The sequence below is a fragment of the Corythoichthys intestinalis genome, chromosome 11, assembly GCF_030265065.1.
Source record: "Corythoichthys intestinalis isolate RoL2023-P3 chromosome 11, ASM3026506v1, whole genome shotgun sequence".
NCBI lineage: Eukaryota > Metazoa > Chordata > Actinopteri > Syngnathiformes > Syngnathidae > Corythoichthys > Corythoichthys intestinalis.
In genome coordinates this window covers 19,866,192-19,891,104 of record NC_080405.1, presented here as the reverse complement: position 1 = coordinate 19,891,104, position 24,913 = coordinate 19,866,192, and the positions used below count along the sequence as shown (strand labels likewise).

Below are 24,913 nucleotides of genomic sequence, written 5' to 3'. Positions count from 1 at the left end.
CTTTGCTGCTTCTCTGTAGCCTAGGTCAGGCGCTTCTGCCGCTGTTTCAGGTTCAAAAGTGGCTTGACCTGGGGAATGCGGCACCCCATTTCCAGCACATGCCTGTGCACGGTGACTCTGGATGTTTCTATACCAGACTCAGTCCACTGTTTCTGCAGGTCCCCCAAGGTCTGGAATTGGCCCTTCTCCACAATCTTTCTCAGGGTGCGGTCATCTCTTCTGGTTGTGCAGCGTTTTCTGCCACACTTTTTCCTTCCCACAGACTTCCCACTGAGGTGCCTTGATACAGCACTCAGGGAACAGCCTATTCGCTCAGAAATTTCTTTCCATGTCTTAGCCTCTTTTTTTGGCTAAGTACAGTGGGGCAAATAAGTATTTAGTCAACCACTAAGTGTGCAAGTTATCCCACTTGAAAATATTAGAGAGGCCTGTAATTGTCAACATGGGTAAACCTCAACCATGAGGGACAGAATGTGGAGAGAAAAAACAGAAAAGCACACTGTTTGACATTTAAAGAATTTATTTGAAAAACATTGCGGAAAATAAGTATTTGGTCAATACCAAAAGTTCATCTCAATACTTTGTTATGTACCCTTTGTTGGCAATAACGGAGGCCAAAACGTTTTCTATAAGTCTTCACAAGCTTTTAACACACTGTTGCTGGTATTTTGGCCCATTCCTCCATGCAGATCTCCTCTAGAGCAGTGATGTTTTGGGGCTGTCATTGGGCAACACGGACTTTCAACTCCCTCCACAGATTTTCTATGGGGTTGAGATCTGGAGACTGGCTAGGCCACTCCAAGACCTTGAAATGCTTCTTACAAAGCAACTCCTTTGTTGCCCTGGCTGTGTGTTTGGGATCATTGTCATGCTGAAAGACCCAGCCACGTCTCACCTTCAAAGCCCTTGCTGATGGAAGGAGATTTTCCACTCAAAATCTCTTGATACATGGCCCCATTCATTCTTTCCTTTACATAGATCAGTCGTCCTGGTCCCTTTGCAGAAAACCAGCCCCAAAGCATGATGTTTCCACCCCCATGCTTCACAGTGGGTATGGTGTTCTTTGGATGCAATTCAGTATTCTTTCACCTCCAAACACGAGAACCTGTGTTTCTACCATAAAGTTCTATTTTGGTTTCATCTGACCATAACACATTCTCTCAGTCATCTTCTGGAGCATTCAAATGCTCTCTAGCGAACCGCAGACGGGCCTGGACGTGTACTGGCTTCAGCAGGGGGACACGTCTGGCAGGGCAGGATTTGAGTCCCTGGCGGCGCATTGTGTTACTGATAGTAGCCTTTGTTACTGTGGGCCCAGCTCTTTGTAGGTCATTCACTAGGTCCCCCCTGTGTGGTTCTGGGATTTTTGCTCACCGTTCTTGTTATCATTTTAACGCCACGGGGTGAGATTCTGCATGGAGCCCCGGATCGAGGGAGATTATCAGTGGTCTTGTATGTCTTCCATTTTCTAATAATTGCTCCCACGGTTGATTTCTTTATGCCGAGCGTTTTACCTATTGCAGATTCAGTCTTCCCAGCCTGGTGCAGGTCTACAATTTTGTCTCTGGTGTCCTTCAACAGCTCTTTGGTCTTGGCCATAGTGGAGTTTGGAGTGTGACTGACTGAGTTGTGGACAGGTGTCTTTTATACCGATAACGAGTTAAAACAGGTGCAATTAATACAGGTAACAAGTGGAGCCTCGTTAGAAGAAGTTAAGACCTCTTTGACAGCCAGAAATCTTGCTTGTTTGTAGGTGACCAAATACTTATTTTCCACTCAAATTTGGAAATAAATTATTTAAAAATCAAACAATGTGATTTTCTGTTTTTTTTTTTTTTCCACATTCTGTCTCTCATTGTTGAGGTTTACCCATGTTGACAATTACAGGCCTCTCTAATATTTTCAAGTGGGAGAACTTGCACCATTGGTGGTTGACTAAATACTTATTTGCCCCACTGTACATAATTCCACACATGTTCATTCATAGTTTTGTTACCTTCAGTGAGGATTTACAATGTAAATATTCATGAAAAAAAAAAAAAAAAGCACGAATAAAAAGGTGTGTCCAAACTTTTGGCCTGGACAGTATATGTCACAAAAATTTGAATCTGAATTTTACAATTTGAATTTGTAGTTTTCAAACTGATTTTATATCATGAGACCTGAATGTGAAAATTAAAGGGAGTCGAATTTATCGTAAAGGTGAATTAAAAATTTCAAATTATTCAGATTTCATTGCAGTTTCAAATCAAACAATTTCAAGTGATGTCACTCAGTTACCTTTATATTTCAACTATTCAAGTATTTTAATTCAATTTTTGTTATTTATTAGTTTATTTCAGCTTCAGTTTAGAAATTCAGATATATTGTAATTATAAATTTGTGCAAAAACTTATTAAAAGGAAACGTCTACAACGATGGGAGGGGAAAGTGGTGGAATGCGCGTCCTGTAGTCTGGAGCCTAATATCTGCAATGAATGTTTAAAGTCTATACGCTCTTGTTTGTATATGATACAGTAGCGTACACTATTATATCAGTGTTTATACACAAACAGGACAAACTGTTGCACGCGTGTATTAGTGTACAGTACACGCAATCTAAATGGTGCAGGGCAGGGGCGAGGAATAAAAGGTATTTCTCTTGTTAGCGGCAAAGTCACGTCAATCATTATCACAAAAACCTTGATCTACTATGTAAATTTACACTTCGCGTGGTAATATAGTCTATTTTTTGTTGATTCTATTTGAACATTTTAAATGTCTCCTGGCTGAAACCCTCGATTCATTCCAGCTGTTTTTTTTCCCTGTGCTACGTCTTATGGGAATACTGGACTCAATAAAAAGCAGATTGCATATCAGCACACTGAGAAATGCACGCATGATGCAGACCATCTTGAGGAAACTTAAAATGTCCCAATTTACTCCACTTCCTTCTCTTGGATCACAATAGTCATCTATCGTTATAAGTACACTTCCTCTTGTATCGTGCAGAAAAAGGAAGATGTTTTTGCGAGTCATCTTAAGTCACATGAAAACTGTGCATGTTGCATTTTTGAAGTGAGAGTGCAGCGTGTGAATAGTGAATAAAAACGGATGAACCACATTTCCTCATGTAGCGGTCAAGGGCCTTATTTACTTCATTTCGGACCGTTTTAGAGCTTTAATTGGGGTAACGGGATTTGAGGGGGAATTGAGAAGGCTACTTAAGAACACACACCTGTGAAGTGACTGAATAAAGTCAGTTATGCATGTTGAGTAAGGTGTCATTAAGATGAGTTGAAAGAAAAGCGGGGCGGAAGGAGTGTGCGGTCTTGATATGAGAAAACTGAATGGTAGAGACAGGAAATGATGTCGGCATTTTGCAGATTTACATGACCCGTTTAGTTAGGTTTTAAGCCCTGAGGGCCTGAATAGAGGAGAGCAATAAGGGAACAGTTTTACAAGCTGACAAACTGAATAAAAACACAAACTGGTTTAAGAGACAGCGCATATTTTTGTTATATTTTCATATTTGAACTTCCTGTTTGGTTTTTCTGAATGCATGTTGTATTTGTGGGACTTGGCGAGTAGGGCGTGGTGCGAATTGGCCAAACCTCGACTGATCCTCTGCTTTTCTCCCGACAGGATTCCGGGAGTGTCTATGATGCTGATGCTCTCCAGGACCGGGTTGGGCAGTTGGGCACACATGAACCTGTAAAGAAGGTGGAGGCACAAAGTATAAGCAATAAGAGAGGAAGAAGTGAAGGAAGGAGAGAGTGGAAATAGAGTATAAGGTGGGGCAGAAGAGGTTTAAGGAAAAAATGGTCAGTGTGTACACAATTTGAAAAGTAAACAGACAATAATGGAGCTTTAAATAACTCGTGTTCAAACTCTTAACATGAATGGAACACCTGACTGTTAAAATAAACTGCTGTTTGAAATGGGTTCAACTAAGTGGAAAGTATTGGAATGTATTATGGAACCGTACTTGGACGAAAAGAGAATATAATTTATCTAAGGCTGTTGTCTGACTGTGTTGTGAGCTACTACATAATTTGACACGAGTCTCAATGCAGGTATTATACAATATTTGTAAAAAATTACATGGCGTGGCAGACTTTGAACAAATGCAGTCATGTATTTGTTGCATTTGGGGGGGAAAAAAAAAATCACTGGGAGGACTTAACGCACCAGCTGAAAAAAAATAACACATAATGGAAATGGAATGATCTTTTCAATGATTAATGGTGTAATGAAGTGTTTATAAGTAATAGTTTTATAATTCATTAATACACAATTGTTTTTAATGAACCCTTAGGACCAGTGTTGTTAATAACGGCGTTATTTTTTTCAGTAGTGGGTAATCTAAATAATTACTTATCTCATCTTGGCAACGCCGTTACCGTTACTGAGGACGGAAAGGCATGCGTTACTATGCGTTACTATATTGGTCGAAAAGCAGGAGCGGGGAGGAGGCAAGAAAGTTGTGACGCCGAGCAGACGCGATGCTAGGTAGCTCCAATAATACATGTTGTAGCCGATAGTTGGACAAACTACGCCCGCATGTTATGGTAGATATGGTAGACATGGTAGATATCACATGTACTGTATATAGATATAACTAGATGCAAAATGACAGCCGCCATCTTAAAGCAGTAGGCTTTTTAGGACGGCCCTGTTGTAGAGAACCTTCCTCGCGAACCTAAGTAACTTTTTATCTAAAATACTTCTAAATCGGCAAAATCTTGACTTGAATCTATCTTTAAATGATGAAACAGTTTTAAAACTTTCATATGTCGAAAGTAGAGAGAAGGGAACTAATGCAATAATGGGAGCAATTTTAACAACTTTTAACAGTTGATTCAGGGTAAAGGGTAAATTAGGGTAAAGAATTGGGCTCGGGCCAATTGTACCAAAAACCTCCACAAAAAACTTCCCATAGTGTGGCCAATGTTTTTTTTGTTTTTTTTTTGAGGGAAAAAAAAAGTAATTATCACCAATTACTTTGCCAAGTAACTGATTACTCTTACATTCAGGTAATTGAGTTAGTAACGCAATTACTTTTTGGGAGAAGTAATTTGTAACTATAATTAATTACTTTTTTTCAGTAAGATTAACAACACTGCTTAGGACACACATTGAATTCATGGGCTGCCATTAATGGCGCTCGATATTCAATCAATTTTGACAGGGAGGGGCGAATAAACATCCACTCCCAATGAACATTTCTTTATTCCCCCCCTTCCACCCAAAATGGATTGGAAATCTCGTGCCGTCAATGGTACTGAAGGATGAGCGTTCACCATGAGTTCTTCCAGTTTAAACGAATTGGACGTTAATGGAACACAATGAATTAAATTCTATAAAGGGGGGGGTGGGAATCATCTTTAGAGTTTTAGTTGGGCCCATAAGCAGTGTATATTTTGAATAGAATTTTATTGTCATCGTCAGCAACGAATGAACATTGTCAACAACGAAATCTGACGTGGGAATCCAGTGTAAAAATATGTGTTTGATTAAATAAAACAAATAAACAGGAAAATATATACTCCAGGGTTATAAGTGAGTAATTATAGTTTGCATAGACTGAAATACTGTATGTGCAACACAGAAATAGTGCAATATGGTCCTGAAGTTAGCTGCGCCATTTGTGCAAAAACAAGAATAAAATATGAATAAAGGTTTTCCAACAGTTGAAGAGCGTTTATGGGAAGTTCACAGTTTTTGTGCTTATTTAGGGTACTAATGGCCCTGGGAAAGAAGCTGTCTCTCAGCCTGTTAGTCCTTGTTTTATGGGACCTGTAGCTTCTGCCCAAGGGCAGCAGGTCAAAGAAGTGGGTGGCCGGGATGAGAAGGGTCCTTAATAATGTTATCAGCTCTTCTTTGGTAACGAGAGCAGGCAATGTTCCCAAGATTGGGCAGAGGACAGCCGATTATCTTCTGGGTCGTGTTAATGACTTTCTGTAAGGTTCTTCTGTCTGCTGCTGTGCACCCAGCATACAGTGGGGAAAACAAGTATTTGATACACTGCCAATGGGAAAACCCATTGGCAGTGTATCAAATACTTGTTCTCCCCACTGTACCAGTATGCTCTCCACCGCGGCTCTGTAGAAGGACACCAGCAGCTTCTGTTCCAGATGGTTTTACTTGAGCATTCTCAAGAAGTGGAGTCGCTGCTAGGCCCTTCATACCACTGCTCTGGTGTTAGCAGACCAAGAGAGGTCCTCAGAAATATGCACGCCCAGGATTGAAAGAATTGACTCGCTCTACGCAGTCCCCATTGATGGTAAGTGGTGCTGGGTCTGTGCTTTTCTTTCTGAAGTCAAGTATGACTTCCTTGGTTTTTGTGGTGTTCAGAATGAGGTTGTTCTTCGAACACCACACTACTAGTTTCTCAATCTCCTTTGTACACCGCCTCATCCCCCCGACCAAGGTGGTGTGGTCGGCGAACTTAACGATGTTATAACGATATTTTTGTTTTTATGTCATCGATTTAGTTTTTTATTACCAGTGTATTAATTAGGAGTCAGAACCTCTTGGTACCTCATGATACGGATACGATACGGTTTGCGATACAGAGCTCCCGATAACGATGATGTGACGATACAACGATTATCAATACAATGGTCAGGAAATCATTCTAAAAACAGTTTCTAAAAACAACTAATAAACAGAAAAACAAGCTTCTGCTGTGACTTGGAATGAGTTTATCACGACTAGATGTCCAATCCGTTTGAACGTCTATGGCCGTCAGTAGCAGCCAACGCCAGGCAATAAGATAATTTTGGGCCATTTAAGGTCATTTACCTGTTGATTTTCAGTTACTTCCTGTTGATTTTTGGGTATTTTATGGGTCACTTCCTGTTCATTTTGTGTTACAGACCTGGGAATCACCCAAGTGAATACGCAGTGACTCAAACTCAACAGGAAATGAACTGGAAATGCCCTAAAATGAACAGCAAGTGACCTATAAATGCCCCGAAAATCTGACAGAATGACTGTGAATGCTCTGGTTTCGAATGAACAAACGTTCCCAGTCGAAATGGATTGGGTGTCGAGCACCGTAAAGGCAGCCTTAGAGTTAACTGAGACACTATTATGGTGGAAGATTTTGGTAGCAATTTGTTGGTTCCTTTTTTTTTTAATTTTTTTTTTTGTAAAGACATTGACACCTTTTTAAATTGATATCTCGATTCTTGCAGGAGCATATCGATAACCTTTTGGGATACAAAGTATCACAATATATCACCATTTCGATATTTTGTCACAACCCTAGTATTAATGTATAAATTTCTTTAAAATGATTTTAAAAAATACAATACAATAATGATTCATATTTTTTTATATATAATAATGGATAATATTTAAGGTTTTTTAATGACTAAAAATAGTCACTTGCTCTATAGAAGGTTAAAATTCTTAAATGTCATCTTTTGAATAGCTGTCCACTGTAGTGATCACTGTCCCTGAAAGGGTTAAGATCAAGGATTAGTAGGTTAGAAATTAAGCCAAGATTTGCACAGATATGCCGAGAATAAAATATTTTACGTCCATACAAATGCTGTTGCAGTCAAGACAAAGAATGCAATTGTCATGACAGCCTGGAGCTTAGAGAAGGGCTTGTCGTGTTCAGTAAAACCGAAGAAACGCTCCAAACAAGAGTTCAGAGGCGCAGGGTCATGAGACAAGAGGAACCATGCTTTTATTTCCATGTTGAAACCACACAGAGGCATGCGCGCACACATACACAACCACACCACCAACCCTAACAGAGGTTTAACACTACACAATGAAAATAGGAAAATCCAAGCAGGAGTGAAAACTGAGCATGTAACATACGCCCCTGCCTGACATTATAACACTATACTGTTTGTTATAGATAAGAAACATGCAGGATTTTTTCTCCATCTGTCATAGCTGCCGACATACTTTGGAATTTTGACTCAATGCTTTCCATTTAGCCGTCAATTCCAATAGTTTCCTCTTGGTTTGCCGAGGGAGGGGAGGGGGGGTTAAGGGAATAACAAATTATGAACAGACACAACGTCCTTGGAAGTATGTGACATCAATCACTCTTTAATTATGTATCAAGTGGATGTAAGAACCTGCAGTGGCATATCTTTGCTAAAATAACACCAAAGGTCAACATCCAAGTCTTGTGACTTAAAGTTAGGCTCATGCCTCTCTTCTTGACTTGTGACCTTCCACCATACAATGTTAACCTACTTTTCTGATGAAAAGAAAAAAAAAAAAAAAACAGTTTTGGAGTATCTCTGAGGTACAGGACAGATTCCGATTTGCACCATCATTTGAGGGTTTTGTACTTTGAAACGCAACGGTTTACTTCCATTTGCCTAAACCTACAACAGCCCTGGTGCGGATTCACCTGTTTTTTGACCATCTTTGTTTCAGGCAGTGCGTGCGTCACATTCAGGAAAAGCGCAGAGTCAGTGTCCTGGAATTAAAGGCCAGGAGAAGGACAGGACGGAGTGGGAGCAGTGCGGAACTTTACACTTTGCTGAATCAGTTTTTCCCTGATAAGAGGCTCCCAGTTTGCCCCCCTCCCAGCCCCCGCACCGACTGTAAAGGCATTTAACTACAAACTCCCGAGGGCAAGAAATTGATACTTATCTGTGAATGTAAGACAGACATTTAACTATTTTAAAATGAATGACTTAACAAGCTAAATGTAGTTCAAATGAAGAAATGAAATCTACTACAGCTGAAACGATTACTTAAATAATTCGAGTCACTCAATTTCAAAAATTGATCGAGGAATTTTCCATGCCTCGAGGATTCATTTCATTCTGCCAGCTCTAAGCATGACGTTTTGCCCGGACTATTTTTAATGCGGCACAACACACTGATGTCACGTGTGTACAGTAAAAAGACAAGAGGTGGCGGATATATTTGATTTTTCAAGAGGTAACGGCGAAGACGCTGACGGAAGCGAAGAGAAAGGCACCAAGAAAAATCAGAAAATGTCAAACGTGTGGCAGCATTTTAAGCTGGACACCGAGGCGAACAGTATTTCATGTATTCATTGTAAGACAGCGCTTGCATAACACTACAGCACGTCTTCAATGCTGCAGCTCCACCGAAGGCATCCAGTTTACTCCTAGAACGGAGGAGCGATACTCGAGACACGTTAAAATTAAGTTAACCTAGCGCTAATAAATAAGATTAATGTTACTGTACCTTGCTAACGTAACATTGGCTCTGCGAAGGGCTAAGTTTTTATTAATTGTGACTACTGTCGATGCGTGGCTAAAGTGCCTTTTATACAGGCTTTATTTAATCTGTAAAAACACAGCACTGTAGAGTGATGAGGGTGTACCGTATTTTTCGGACTATAAGTCGCAGCAAGTATAAAATGCTCAACGAAGAGGAAAAAAAAACATATACAAGTCGCACCGGAGTATAAATCACATTTTTGGGGGAAATTTACTTGATAAAATCCAACACATAGAACAGAAATGTCATCTTGAAAGGCAATTTAAAATAAAAATACAATAGAGAACAACATGCTGTATAAATGAACAGTATGACAATGTTACATGATGCATGAACAACGAAACGTGAACGTGGCCGGTATGTTAACGTAACATAGCTATTAAGAGTTATTCAGGTGACTATAGCATAAAGAACATGCTAACAAGTTTCTCAAACCATCAGTGTTACTCCAAAGCACCAAAATAACATGTGAAATGATTTAATAATGTGTTAATAATTTCACACATAAGTCGCTCCTGAGTATAAGTCGAACCCCCCGCCAAATTATGAAAAAAAAAACAACTGACTTATAGTCCGAAAAATATGGTAAAATAAAAACATAATAAAGATAAGGTAAGTGTTAATTTTAGCTCTGCATCATTGATGGATAAAACACCTAACTTACACCTAAGTGATGTGTGTTATCAAGCGTAATGACATTAATAGGTAAGAAATAAGAGGTTTATGTTTGTTTTTTTTAAATAAGATCTTTTTTTCTTTGAGTGAAAGCAGTGAATTTGTTGTTGTTTGTTCTAGTCACATCTGAGATGCAATTGTTGGCTGTTTTCAACAATGTACATCTAAAATAAAGACATTGTCTAAACATGGTTCAATATCAGGTGAAAAGTATTGTTCTCTCATGTATATTTATAATTGCTCTTTACCTAAAAAGAAATGTTTTATCCGATTACTCGATTGATCAATGGAATTTTCAGTAGAACACTTGATTACTAAAATATTCAATAGCTGCAGCCCTAAACGCTACCAACCTTTGAGTTTGAAAGTGTGAGGATCACATGACTAATTTGTGCTGTGTTGCCTTTATGAACAACTGCTTCTATCAAAGGTGAGCTGATGGTTAAAAAGTAATCTGTAGCATTAACCGATATTTTTAAACAGCTAAACTTGCATTTCTAACCACCAAGCCCTTTGGGATAAATCCATTGTATTTATTCAATCCCATTTTCATCACCCTATTTGAACATATCAGGAAAAAAATCCTCACTTGGCATTATCCCAAAGGAGCTAATTTCTCCACAGCCACAACTCACTTTGTATCTATTATCAGTCAAGCACCGGCAACGGTTGATTACCAATGATTATATGAGTTAAAAATAAATAAAACAAAATCTTTAATTGACCAAACAGGCACAAATATTCCATTCAAAGTGAACCACAGGTCTGTGACACTGTAGGACGGCGTCCAAAAGGGTGACAAATGATGCAGAGATGGGACAATGGGCTTTGTTTATAGACAATCTTATCTGGTTTCCTCTCACATGTCTAACACACTCGGACAGATGAATCGCAAACTGTGAAGTCCGGCAACGCCGCCTCTCATTTAAAGGTCTTATCTGAGATGTGTTATTCTGTTTTCTGAGTTTGACTGATGTTGTTTGTTAGATGGTGGAAGAAAGGGCAAGCAATTTGCAAAATTACAGGAAGGTATTGCAATGGAAAGTGGAAATAGTGTTAGTGGATTGGACTTGTTTATCCACATATATCAACAACTTTGAAGGAGGATTAGGGCTGCATGAACAATAGAAAAGCTGCATGAACATGCCAAGTGTACCAGAAACCTTGGGAGACAAAATATCGGAACTGTGGCAAAAGCGGGGTAACACCTGTGTGTAAAGTAGCTGTTGAAGCAATAATCTGGAGTGATCAATGTTTCAATCTTAAAAGAAGACTAATCACATGTTTTTTTGCATTGTATCTTCACAGCTGCAACAAAACTGGTTAAAATCACATATGTTAAATATTTATTATCTTATCAAGTATTATATACCAGAACATGACTGGCAGTGAACAACGACGGCACCGAAGCTCCATCTTCGTCACCAAAATGTTATGTCCAATAATGCACGAACAACAACTGTGTGCTAACGAGAACTCCATTCATGTTACATTCACACTTGTCGCAGTACAATATACCTCAAGTCAAGTACGATGCTACAAGCATGTGGGAGTATTTGAACACAAATGACGAATGAGCTTAGCTGTGATCATCCATTTATACAGGTACAATGCTATGCTATGAAACGAGGGGTCTGGCCTGTTTGTTAAAAGTAAACATACACTGCGGTCCTACTGATTACTAGAGGTGGGAATCTCTTTGGGCACCTAACGATTCCATTACGATTACGATTCAGAGGCTATGATTCGATTACAAATTGATTATTGATGACCCCCCAAGCTATTAGCTGGTTTTAATGTTTCGTAAATTAGTTTTAAAAATTGTACAAAAAGATTCTCAGGCTTAAATAAAGAACTATTTCAGTATCAAGCTAACAGTTCAAAACAGTAAATAAAATACTCAAGTCCCAGTTCTGTATCAGCAGCTTTAAACTACATTAATTTAATGCTGTGACTCAACCGTTAAAAGTTAAAATTGCTCTCGTTATTCCATATTTTCCCTTCTGTCTACTTTTGGCATACGAAAGCTTTAAAACTGTTTTAAAGATCGATTCAAGTCAAGATTTTGCCGATTCAGGAGTATTTTAGATAAAAAGTTAATTAGGTTCGCTTGGAAGGTTCGCTACAAAAGCCTTCCAGGGAAGTCTACTGCTTTAAGATTGCGGCTGTTTACTAATGCCGGCAAGTCTGTAATTTTGCATCTAGTTCTTTATACATGATATCTACTGTAGCATTATGTGGGCGTAGTTTGTAGCGGCTGTCGGCAGCAGTCAGGTATTATTGTTTTTTTATCTAGCGGCGTGAGTTGAGCCAGAGCCGTGAGTTGAGCATTGTCATTACCTGGGTAATGACAAGCGTGATGTTTACTCTTGGTCCGTTCTTCATTGCGTCCCGAATACCGTGCACACCTCTACTAATTACATCTACTGCATTCAGCATAATAATGAGTTGTGTTGGTAATCATGCATCTTTATTTGTATCTTCAAAATGATGATTGTCAATCCTGACAAATCATCATTTTGAAGTTGCTATGTGATAAAATATCTCTGACTCCATCGATTTATCAATTTTCACAAGACTTTCATTACATTCTAGTTGACACAGTAAGTGAAATTGAATTGTTCAATTCCACGACTGGGATTTTAGGTTTAGCAATTTGTTGAATGCAATTGTCATGGCTCAATATGGTTGTTTTTTTGTTTTGTTTTTTGTTGTTGTTTTTTTTTTTACACATCACTTATGTCTACCTACTCATATACGATTATTTTAATAATCGACTAATCACTGATTTTTTTTTTAATGATTAACTTTTTTAATGACAGTTGATTAATTTGATAGTCAAATGGTCTATCTTGGAAGTCCTAGTGTTAGACTTTATTGCTGTTCAAAAGTGCAGTTGTGTTAATACAGTATCCTGTTTGGCTGGGGGTTGTATTCTGCTAAAATTGTCTTAAAATACTTTCCATTTAATACGTGTAATAATCTAAGTCTGTTCATTACATAATTTGTGTTAGTGCGTTTGGCTTGAATGTTCCAGCACGGGGTGCCCCCACATTGTGGACTGGGGGTGGAACAGAGAGACATCCATCCATTGTCTACAGGAAGTAGTGCTATAAACAAACTGCTTTTACACATATGATGACACAACAAAACACACAGAACTTAAAAAAAAAAAAAAGTTCAAACTTGGTTTCTTGCCGACTATAGCACAGATTGGATTTTTTTGTTTGTTTTTTTAACACATTTTATTTCTGGTGCACAGAACTGATTTGGGATCAATTAAGGAAAAATAGTTTCAAACTTATGCCTTAGGTTTCAGTTTTCACACACACACACACACACACACACACAAAACATAATTGGTGTGCATACATTTTATCCACTCTAAATGTAACTAACAGGTCTGTATGAGGGAGAATAACACAACAATTACGATCTTTTTGGCACACTTGCTGAGTCAGTCTTGCTCGAAACGTGTTACAATGTCAGCCAAAGGCATGTGAACCTTTAACCTGCTGTGACAATGTCATTGCACAAGACCTGCTTACTTGGACACAATGGGAGGTGGCTTTCTTGCCGTTTGAGATAAGGATAAAGGATGTATGGCATAAAGCCACATAAACTGTCAAACTTGTTGCCTAGCAACATCACCTTACAAGTCTGTCTTCAGTCAAGGGGCGACTTCAAGACAGTTTCAGTGCCTGTTCCAGGTGTTCACAGTAAGTGGATGAAGTGGAGCAAGGACAGTCTGATAGTTACCTAGCAAACTGGATGAAATTTGTGAGAAACGGAATTTAACCACTATTCAAACCTATGGGTGATTTAATACAACACCTTTAACTCATTTGCTGCCATTGAGGACGCTTGACGTCCAATCCATTTTGGCTCATTGACCAATCAAATGTGAGTATTTCAGATTGCCCGCCTTTTCTCTTGACGTCATAATACTCATCATCACATGCACCTGTGCTTGAGTCTATCAGCGCTTGTTCGCAGCGTCATAATTTGTGATTAATCGTTATTGTACTCCATGACTATAGTTCGGAAATATGTACGATTTGAATACTTTTACATACTTTTAGCCTACATGAAGATCATTTATACTAGGTGTCGTCTTTCCCTTTAGTCTTCACCAAGCCTAATGGTATGTTTTTGTACTTTTAGTGAGCACCTCAACACCACACGAAAAGGCCACAGCCGGAAGTCGAACCCCAAACTTCAAAACTGTGGCGCAGGCGTGCTGTAACCACTACTACACAGCGTTAATCTACCATACAACCTCACATTTGGAAAATTGCGAAAGTGGGAAACTCACAAACGTGACACAGCTAATAGGACTGCATCAGCCTAGTGAAATTGTGAAACTATGTACTGACTAAGGGCGTGCACCGTATATGGAGTGGTTGAAACCGCGTGTACTTGTCATTTAGACGTTTTACTAAAAATATGTTTGAAAATATGGATATTCACTGAAGGTTTTCTTAAAAAAAATAATAAAAATTGAAAGCAAGTTTGTACCTGTTCAGAAATGCGTTACCAAAGGCATTGAGTTTACGGAAGGGCTTCTTCGGGTCGACGACCAACGCGTTACCGGGGATCACCCCGTCTTGATCCCCGTGCATGACCGCGATGAACGAGTCGGTGGTCGGCTCGGGCCCGATTCGCATACCGGGGAAGTCCTGCTCCATGAGGTGGCGAATAAATGTAGTTTTGCCGGTGGAATACTGTCCCACCAGCAGCACCATGGGCTTGTTGTCGAAGTCGGCATCTTCGAGGGCAGGAGAGTGGAAGTCGTGGAATCGATACGTGTCCTCCAGAGGGAACAATTTGGTCCGGTAAAGCTGCCGTAGCCCGTCCGCGACGTTCTGAAACAGCTCGGGGTCCTTTTTGAGGGTCTTCCTGAACATTGTATTTGAACTTTATTGACACAGCTGTGCCAAAATCCCCCTTGGACGTAAACTTGGTGTAACGGTGCGGCTCGGCTCGCAGCGTCTTAAGGGTTAGCTGCCCGTCGGAATGAAGCAATGGCTGGGCGAGGTCTGGCAAGTTTTTGTCCCCACCCTCCGCGGTGCTAGCTGACCATACAGCGCGATCCAAACACTCCTCCGGGACGAGGAGACTTGATTTTAAAAGTTAAAACAAATAATAATTATTCTAGCTCAAAATATTCAAAACACAATGTCGTCTTTTACTGTATGGGTGTGTTTATTTAGTATTTCGTCACTGCGAATAAGGTTAACTTTGACAGCTTTTAGGCTGACGTCAGCGTCACCTGACCTTGTACGGCATGCCATAGTTGCCATTTAATTCGGAAGTCAATTGTAAATTGCAGCCCGCACACACAAACAGGTCTAGTTTCATTTGCAGCATTTATGGATTTCTGTACTTAACTCACCAATGTGTACTTTTTGGTATGTGTATTTGTAATAAGCTTATCTTTCAGAACTGTCATCAATTGCATCATCCAACTTTTGTTAATTGATTTTGATATACGTTCGTCTTCTGGGTGCATCGATCTATACCTAGAATTATATTCAGCCTGTTAATTCTTAATAGGGCAAGTGACATTTTTTAGTGATTTAAAAAAAAAAAAAAAAAAAGTAACTTGGTATAAAAGTGTGATCCACATACACACACTTTGTTCACATGTGTGGATGCCAGGTATCAATTGTATTTTTTTTTTTTTTTCTTGATTATTTGTGTATATACACATATATTTTATGAATAAGTACAATTATGCATGTTTATGAAAGTAAAACATGAATAAAAATATGAACACTGTTGAATTTTAAAAATTATTTCATCACATTGAACTCATTGTCAACGATAGACGTCCAATTTATTTAAACTGGGAGGGTTTGCTGTAAATGCTCATGTTTCACCTATTAGTAAAACTAGTACCTATAAAGGTTTAATCAATCATTGACCTGTTTTTAATATATATATATATATATATATATATATATATATATATTTTTTTTTTTTTAATTAAAAAAAAAAAAATTATATTCTAAGTTTACGTGAGGCTTACCTGGGTGGGTATCGACAGTAACGTGTGTCTATTTTCGTGTTTAGTTGTTTTTTCAGCTTTTGATTGTCAGCCATCTGTTTAATTTGCAAAAAGTTTCTAGTGTACTGTTACAGGTGTGTTCAAAATGATTCAACCCCCCAGCAGGTCTTGACTTTTTTTTTTAATGTCATTTATAACCAGATCAAACCAGGACTAAAGTGTAAAAAAGACAAATGCGATAAAGATGTAAATAAATGAATAAAAATAATCTCATTGTGAATAAGATAATATTATATACTAGTATATGTAATATTGCAGTGGAGGTTGGATAAATTACTACACACACATATTCTGTACAGTTAAGTCAGCTGAAACACTTTTCCTTTTCAGTTTAGCTAGGCAATTTCTGAAACTCTGGCATAAATGGCATTGTATAAACCATACCCCCCCCCCCCCCCCCCCATCCCACCCAATTTAACCAACAAATGAAAGAAAAAACGATTTTTTTTTTCTTTTCAATTTATTTTATTGTCATTATGCTCACAAAATGCAAAACTGTAATATCAATGGTGATAAGAGGCATCCCTCCATAGATAACAGCAGATCCACTGGAAGCCAAGTTTTCCCATATGGAGATGCTGTTACAGCTGGTGGGACCCAAAAACAGCACAGCTGCCAGGTACAACTTGGGACTTGATGTTAAAGGAATTGTACAGTAGTAGCAAACCTTCATTTAGATAATAAAGGACGAATCAGAACTATAAACACTTTTCAACTGTCAATTTAAAAAAAAAACACAGGACACCACAGCACATACATGGATGGGTAAACCCTTCAATTGGTAAGTGCGTAAAAATACTGTAATGTTTGTTGACACAAAGTTCATGCTTTAGGAAGCCAGAAAGCCAGAAAACGGGTCACACATGGTATAATGCTGCCCTCTTTTGGTCAGAATTTGCAGACTGAAGGAATGATTCACTGGTCAAATCACAGTCCTCAAGTGATAACATCATTTACGTGTAATAAACCTAAAGTCAAGTACCATCATATCCTTGGCTTTTACCCCCCTTGAGATTACATTTTTACTTTTATGACAGCAATAAAACGAGGGTCATTCACCAGAAGCATGAAAGACAGACCTATGATGGGAGTAAGGACAAGGAGTAATCATATGAATTCAGTCATAATTCAGTATCAATGTATTACCTGAAGTCATTCTGTGACATTGTTTCCGTTTATTGTGTAAATCTTTCTGATCACTTAAGCAGAATTTCTTATGCTCTCTGACCCTTGACCCCGTCCTCCCGTTTCCTTCACCCTTCCTTGTTTTATGACGTGTAACTGTTAAACGAAAATACATTCTTTAAGACATTTGTGAAATTAAGTCACTTGGACTTTTAAACAATTCTTTCGTCTCCAGAGAATTGAACGAGCTGCTCTTTCATTCACTATCTTGCCCGTTGAGGAAAAAACTTTGTGATGAATAGACAAATACGCATTACAGGAGCAGTGATTTTGCACAGGAATAATAGGCTGTCAAACATTATTCAATAGTGACGATTATTTAGTATTGCATTCAAACATCAAAATCAATTTCATGCATCACACAAAAATTATTGATTACATACCTCCTATTTCATATCAATCATTCATAACATTATCCCTGCAATTACCCTTTTGAATTTAGGGCACAGCTTCTTCCTAGATGAACTCAAGCAGATGGTTAATACAGGGCAGAAGTTTGAAAAAACAAGGCGTTACACATTCTATTGGTCAACGAGAACAATGTAAATGCACAAAATGGTTCATGGTTACCAAGAAAAACATGCCTGATGTGTGATGTGAGTAGAAACATTTATTTAAAAAATAAAAACAAGCACTTACACTAAAACACAGGAGTAGTGTTGGAGAGCTGTTCTGAAGAAAGGTGACAAGAAAATGCTAAATCCCTCCCTTACTGCTCCTTAAGAAAGCAAGGTGGGAGAAAAATTAATCATTACAATTACTGTAAATATGTAACAGACCCACCCAGCCCATAAAACTCAAAAAGCAAATCCCATTGTGTTAGTGCACCAACAAAATGCATGATTTAAAAAAAAAAAAAAAAAAAGACACCAGACATGAAGTGAATACCCGATGTAGGGTTTAGTTACCGCCGCTGGCAGGTAAAATCTACAGAAGGTGCAGGTTATGCATTTAGTTACATATGTTTGTGTTCAAGATAACTCAAGAACGAACAAAGAGATTATCGGATTCACAGGATATGTTTGTAATATGAAACAGAAGAGGTGATTAAATTTTGGGATAATGAGGTCAGCGGTCAGAAATTTTGTGATAACTAAAGATGCACCGATACCGATACTAGTATCGGCAGGGGGCGCCGATCCGGCCCGAAATGGTGGTATCGGTATCGGCGAGTACCAACAAAGACGGCGCCGATACCATTTACCGGTCCATTATTATAACATTTGACCGCAGCCTTTTTTTTTTCTCCTGGCGCTCACTACACTTTGTCTCTGTGTTGTGTGATGACACGTGAACACCAAACAGCTATTGCTACTGGCCTGCTCCAGATCAATGAGAACGGGCCAATAGCCACTTCTGACCAATGACATGGCTGACATGGCGACATGGCGGCGGTCGGGAAATATTTCAAAATAGAAATCCCGTCAATTAAAATCAATGGCTGCATGCAAGATTTGCGGCCTGTAAGTTTCGAGATGTGGAGTTAAATCGGCCAGTTTCAATACCTTGAACCTGATCAAACATTTGAAGACGAAACGTGAACGAACACAATGAGTTTGAGCCTGCAAGAGCAGGACTGCTATCCAGAGGAAAGGCGCTGGACCGGTGCAACAATCTCTGGTCAGTTCACTACGTCAACTTTACTTTGTCTTTTACTTAAAGAAATGCTGCAGTAATTTGGGAACTGTTTCCAAAGTAGGGTTGCCACCTTTCAGAAATAGAAATAAGGGACCCACCCCCTCCCGAAAAAAACGAGGCTAATAGAGAGACGGGATGCTGTGGTCAATTATTATTACTTTTAATTGTGAGCGTCCGCAAATGCGGAAACCAGGTTGGACCTCGAAGTGGACAACAAGCGGGGGATACGTACAAGGGTTTAATGATTGCAAACAAAAAATAACACGCGATAGCGGGATAGTAGAAATAACAAAAGGAGTCCGTGACAGCAGGTCGACGGAGCTCAATACTACAAACTCGAAGGTTAACTAAGACGATAGGCAGCGAGCCAAAAAGCCAAAATAAAAACACTCAAATACCTGCACAGGGTAGAGGTTACAAACGAGTGCAGCACACTAACAGAAAAAAACCAGCGCAGGGGCGTAACAAGCAAATGTAGCGAGACTATAGTGCGAGATGTCAAATGGCGATCAGCAAAGCAAATATCTCAGCAGCCTTCTCTGAGATCACCCGTGCTTAAATGCTGCGTTGATGAGCCTGCATTGGATTCAGGTGCGACGTCAGGAACGCCCCCACTAACAGCCCAGCAACAAAACACAATCTAACCAGCAGCAGAATGTGACAATAATTTCATGAAAGTTGCACTGTTTGGCCTTTGAGAGGTTTAAAAAAGTTTACTCAGTTCATTCAGAGTTTATTATTATGAATTTATTTTTACTTTCTTACTGTTGGGCTAGTATTATACTTTGTACTAGTCTTTTTCCTATTTTGCAAAGGTAAGCAACAGCCTGACAAAGCCTTGATAGCAATGATTTCACATCCAATTATGTAGCTCTGGGGGGGGATTATATATATATATATATATATATATATATATATATATATATATATATATATATATATATATATATATATATAAACGGGGTGGTATCAGTATGGTATCGGTATCGGCCGATACTGCACAGCCAGGTATCGGCATCGGGGCCAAAAAATGGTAACGGTGCAACACTAGATAACTTGACAATGGATTCACCTATTTACCTCAAATTTGCAGAGTAGGCGATATGATGAGAAGAGACAGTGAGGAAATTTTGTTTCATGAGGGCGATGGATTCACCTATTTACCTCAAATTTGCAGAGTAGGCGATATGATGAGAAGAGACAGTGAGGAAATTTTGTTTCATGAGGGCGAAAATAAAGTTCCCACTCTGAAAGATGGCTAGACTTTGAATCAGGCTGCTGAGGCAGAAGTCTGCTCTTTCAGGGTGCTCCAGTAGTTTGATAGTTCAACAAACGTTTTTGAAATTAATTTCTAAATGGGGGAAAATATATTTGAATTTATCTGTGCTAAAACTATCCATCCATCCATTATCTTCCGCTTAGTCCGGGGTCGGGTCGCAGGGGCAGCAGCTTTAGCAGGGAAGTCCAGACTTCCCTCTCCCCAGCCACTTCAGCCAGCTCCTCTAACAAAACTATACAAAATAAATATATGTAATGATATATCACCTACAACATAAATTGTTACCTCAGCTAGTAGGTGAAACCTAGAGATAGAGATCAGTGTGACTGTGTCTTCAAGATAACTCAAGCATGAACAAAGGGGTTATTATCAAACTTGGAGGATAATTTTTAATATGAAACGGAGGAGGTGATTAAATTTTGGGTTGATGAAGTCAAAGGTCACATAGGTCAACAAAGGAATTTTGCGGTAACTTAATAATAATAATTATTATTACTATTATAATTAGCCTATTTAATTCAAATTTGCAGGGTAGGTCATATGATGAGAATAGACAGTGACGACATTTTGGTGCATGACGGCGAAGGTAAAGAGGTCATAAATCGACACAACAGTTGGACGGCATAGTGATGTTAAGATGAATTTGTGCTGCTTAGGTGGAAGTCTGCGCTCTGAGTGGGCTCCTCCAATTGTTAACAAATTAATTTAACAAGGGTGTAGGTTTGCATAGGGATATGACACTACTAACTTCTCAGGATGCTAAAATTGTCCCCACCAACTTTTAAGCAACCAGCCTTATTGGCATTATAGCATGAGTTCAGTTATATGGGTAATTTAGATTGTCTTTCCATATGTTGTGTGGATATAATTGACCCTACCATTATTAAGTAAATTACTTTCATTATATTCAGGCTGACATTTACCCCTTTTCACTTGCTGAATATGCCAGTCCATTTTCTTCCCTCAAACACAAGTTTGATTGGCTGATGACTAGACCTTCCCCTCAAACACACGTTTGATTGGCTGATGACTAGACACCCCCCCCCATACACACACACACGCACTCACAGCCCAGACAGAAATACAACATGTCAACAACATGCCACTTCCTCCGCCCTTTTCGAAGATGAGGGATATTACAATTTTATTTCGGGCAGCAGCAACAGCAACCACTGTAGGTAATGTAAAAAGACGTCAATTTGTGGAGGTGGGGAACACACCACTAACCTTGCTACTAAAAGTCCGACCTGCATCAGAGTTAGCATAACAGTAAAATGTATGAATTAGCTAACCTGCAAAACTCGAGTAGGAAGCTGCTTAGCGAGAAGTGTCCTTCGGTATGTTTTCTACTGTTAACGTTAATTGTGAGAAATGTAGTGAACCAAAGTTTAACCCCGTCTCCCCAATTTTAATTTTATTTATGTGGTCTCAAAGCAGCCCAAAGGAGCTTTTTTTTTTTTTTTTTGAGTTGTGTTTGTGAACTAAAGCAGTAGTGTTTTACCTGAAGGAAGATTCCATTTTTTGTTGTTGTATTTAATTTCATAGTTTAGAAAACGTTGAGTGGTGTTAAGACAATTTTATTGTAGATTATTGTGTGTGTTAATATAATTTAAATTCTTTTAAAATATTGCATTTTAAATTCGCTAAACAAACAAAAAAAAAAAATCCAGACATTTAGACATTTTAAGTTTTCCCCAAAAATTTTTTAGTAGTTTTTGAAAACAAAGGTTTGAATCGAACGATGGTAATGCAAAACTAAAAGTTCAAGTTGTATGCTAACCGCCAGTAAAACTACAACAAGAACAATTCTATTCGCTGATTTCATTTGGTTCTTTCTGACCTTCGTGCTTTTCCGTAGTGTGGCTGCGGAGAGAACGTGAGTAAGCCAACTACTGTCCTGTCGTAGTTCATTTGTCTTTCCAACAGGGAAGTTAAAATAGCACAAGTAGGGTTATTTTCCATGTTCAACGGGCATTGAAATTGCAATGCATTGGTGACTCTTAGGGTTGTCGGCGTTGAGGAAATCTCGCCTTTTGTGTTGCAATCCTAGCTAAACATGAACGCTAATGTTAGCACGGGCTCTTTGACTATTAGCCACATCAATGCTAATTTGAGCCTCGTGTGTAGTCTTGTAAAACAGCTACACTTGACCAGGCAGTGGTAATCAGCAAAGTTAATCCTCAACTTCCTAACGTTCATCATACCAGTCGTAAAGTTGCTTTAGAACGGAATTCCCGAGTTTAGGTGAAGTTGGCTTGCGTCTAGTGAATGTATTAATGACGTAACTTCCGTCAGAGTGAGGGCATAAGGGTAAATCGATTAAAAAGCTAGGAAAACTTTTGTTTTTCAGCTGAGGATGGCAGATTTAACCACGCTTGAAAGCCTTTTGGAGATGGGCTTCGACCGGAACAGAGCGTGAGTGACCGTGAATTACTGTATTTGTACAGGTTTGTGGAGAATGATGTTGTGGTCGCTGTAGGTAAGGACCACCGCTTGTATGCTGGGCACTCTTTATTTTTCATTCTCAGTTGCATTCGGATTACAGCCTTTCAACTGTGTCTCAAAGATATAGCATTTCTCTTTAATCTAGTTCCGCCCATGTTACACTACAAGGACTGATCGAGCACAACAAAGGAGGAAAAAGAAAAGTCTTACACTATCCTGTCCTTTCAGGGAAAGGGCCGTGGCCAGCACCGGGAACCAGGGGATCGAACAAGCCATGGACTGGTGAGTCAGTAGCACACGAACAGAGTTAAAAATGCCCAAAGTAAAGGCAGTGTCAATGGAATGAATTTGGGAAGAGAACCCGTGTTTTCCTTAGGTTAATGGAGCATGAGAATGACCCAGACATTGATGAGCCGTATAAGCCTCCTGTTCTGGCAGAAACGGACGATGACCAGGCCGGCACGCAAGCGTCTACGCCGGGAGACACAGCTGGAGGTATGTGGCAGGGCGACCAAGTTATCCTTACAGCACACATTTAACTCTTTGGCTTAGTGACGAGATCTGTCGTTCACTTGAGTAAACGAATCCATTCGGGTTCGTTCAGTAAAAAGATTCGTTCAAACAAATCGTTCAACGAATCGTTCGCCCCCCTCATATCCCTCCCCGCCCAAATGAATCGTTCGGTTAGTGAACGGGAAGTGACGTTGCCGAACGAATCACCAAAGACCGCTTCGCAGTATAACTGAACGGGAAGTGACATTGCTTGGTCCCTCCCTCTCTTGCACACATTGACCACTCGTCGTAGTTTTAGAAATGAGTGACAGGCGATATCATTCTGCTTTCACAAACAGCCTCGTCTCCCTCCCGCTGCTGCAAAAGCGAGGGAGAACTTCCGCGTCGTCTGTCCTAGTTCAATGGGATTAAAGTCATGGCTCGTGCTTGCATTTCGATTTAGGACACGGTTAAACATTTTCCTTTTGTGGGGGGAGTGGGGGTTTGAGGTCGGGGGCGCATGGACTTTCTTTAGCATGGTCTTGATCACATATACAATGCTGCTGCTACCAGCCAACGCGGCATGCTTGCTGTCATGAAAATAAAAATAAGTCGAAAGTTTAACGACCAACCAACACATCATATTTACCTCTCGCTCTGTTGTATTTTAGTTTTTATGCCATCACTATTGTTTTTGGTCACTATTGTTAAAACTATAAAGTGTAAATAGCTAGTTGTCAAATGTTGCTGCTCTGATATAAAAATACTACATTTTGATATTTGACAGTTTAATTGCAAATCAGTATTAAGATGATCGTATTGAGTTTTTGCACTGGTATTAACAAATAAAATAATCCGGTCAGCTCCCCTGTCGTCCCCTCATCTCAGATCGTCAAATACTGACGAGAAATAATTGTTTGCTCTTTACGAAGTTGCCTTTCTACTCTCATTAGTCTGTTAAGAAAAATTGCGTTGTTTTTGGGCGCTTGAGTAGCACATGATGGACGGATGGACATAATTTATCAAACCAACTAACACCCGACACGAAAGAAAATAAAACAGTCGGAAAAATTGACATGTATATACAGTTTCATTGCAAATCAGTATTATGGTGATCATACTAAATATTTTTTCTGTGCACATATGAGGTAAATATCGCTGCCATGAAGCCGCCATACAATGACAGTTTTCTCCCCCCGCACTGCCGTCACGCGACCGCAGCTCAGCTTTTGCTTGCCTCGTAGCTACACACGAAAGTCTTTTAAACTACTGTAAATTTGATAGTATGTCATTATATGTAGTCCTGAGTCTGTTGAGAAAAGTAAGGCACTAAACCATGCTCGCTAGGTTTGTGTGGTGTTTTTGTCTGTTTGAGCAGCATTTGATAGGCTCCACATTAACAAATATGTGACAGCCATTTCCTTTCATTTTTTGACTCGTTCACCGCATTACTGCAAAGTCAAGTTAGCAGCAAGCTAGGTCAGGAACCGGAGCCTCCGGAGGACCGAGTCACTGAACGGGAAGTGACATAACTCAGTCTTGCCTTCCTGCCTGCACGCTGGCTGCTTATTGGCTACACGTGGAAGTGAGTGACAGACGCCCTGATTCTGTTTCCGCTCCCTCCCCTGCCCGCGATGAGGCTGGCGTCTGATTGGTCGCGTGCGATGTCAGAAGACGCTGCCGCTTGCTCAACGCCCTCCCACGCAGCGAACAAGCACCAACCTCATAGAACGAATCAGTGCAGATGGTGATTAGTTCGGTTTCGTTCACCCAAACAATGCGTTCAAAAAGAACGAATCGTTCGCGACCGATACAACACTACTTTGGCTGCCTTTGACGGCGCTAGAGGTGTAATCCATTTTGACTGGCGCAGGCGACCTTTCATTCATTCGCCTCTCCCAGTATAAATGGATTGG

At 39.5% G+C, this 24,913-nt stretch overlaps 2 protein-coding genes across 8 annotated transcripts in view; one reads left to right on the top strand and one right to left on the bottom strand.

The window, feature by feature from the left end:
* The window catches only part of ehd1a (EH-domain containing 1a), a 31,140-nt gene extending 16,041 nt beyond the window's left edge, over positions 1 to 15,099 (bottom strand). The window contains exons 1-2 of the mRNA XM_057849699.1: positions 14,407 to 15,099; positions 3,594 to 3,691 (exon numbers count right to left, since the gene is read on the bottom strand). Of these exons, the coding sequence (XP_057705682.1) occupies positions 3,594 to 3,691; positions 14,407 to 14,795 (487 nt within the window). The 5' untranslated portion in view covers positions 14,796 to 15,099. The remainder of the gene's footprint in view (positions 1 to 3,593; positions 3,692 to 14,406) is intronic.
* ubxn1 (UBX domain protein 1) overlaps positions 13,959 to 24,913 on the top strand; it is a 21,007-nt gene continuing 10,052 nt past the window's right edge. The window contains exons 1-4 of one of the 7 annotated variants that reach the window (XM_057849701.1): positions 13,959 to 14,032; positions 22,411 to 22,475; positions 22,734 to 22,787; positions 22,882 to 23,000. In XM_057849701.1, coding sequence (XP_057705684.1) covers positions 14,030 to 14,032; positions 22,411 to 22,475; positions 22,734 to 22,787; positions 22,882 to 23,000 — 241 coding nt within the window. In that variant the 5' untranslated portion in view covers positions 13,959 to 14,029. Of the gene's footprint in view, positions 14,033 to 21,896; positions 22,305 to 22,410; positions 22,476 to 22,733; positions 22,788 to 22,881; positions 23,001 to 24,913 lie in introns of those variants that run through there. The other 6 variants (XM_057849707.1, XM_057849703.1, XM_057849706.1 and 3 more) reach the window with 6 other exon arrangements.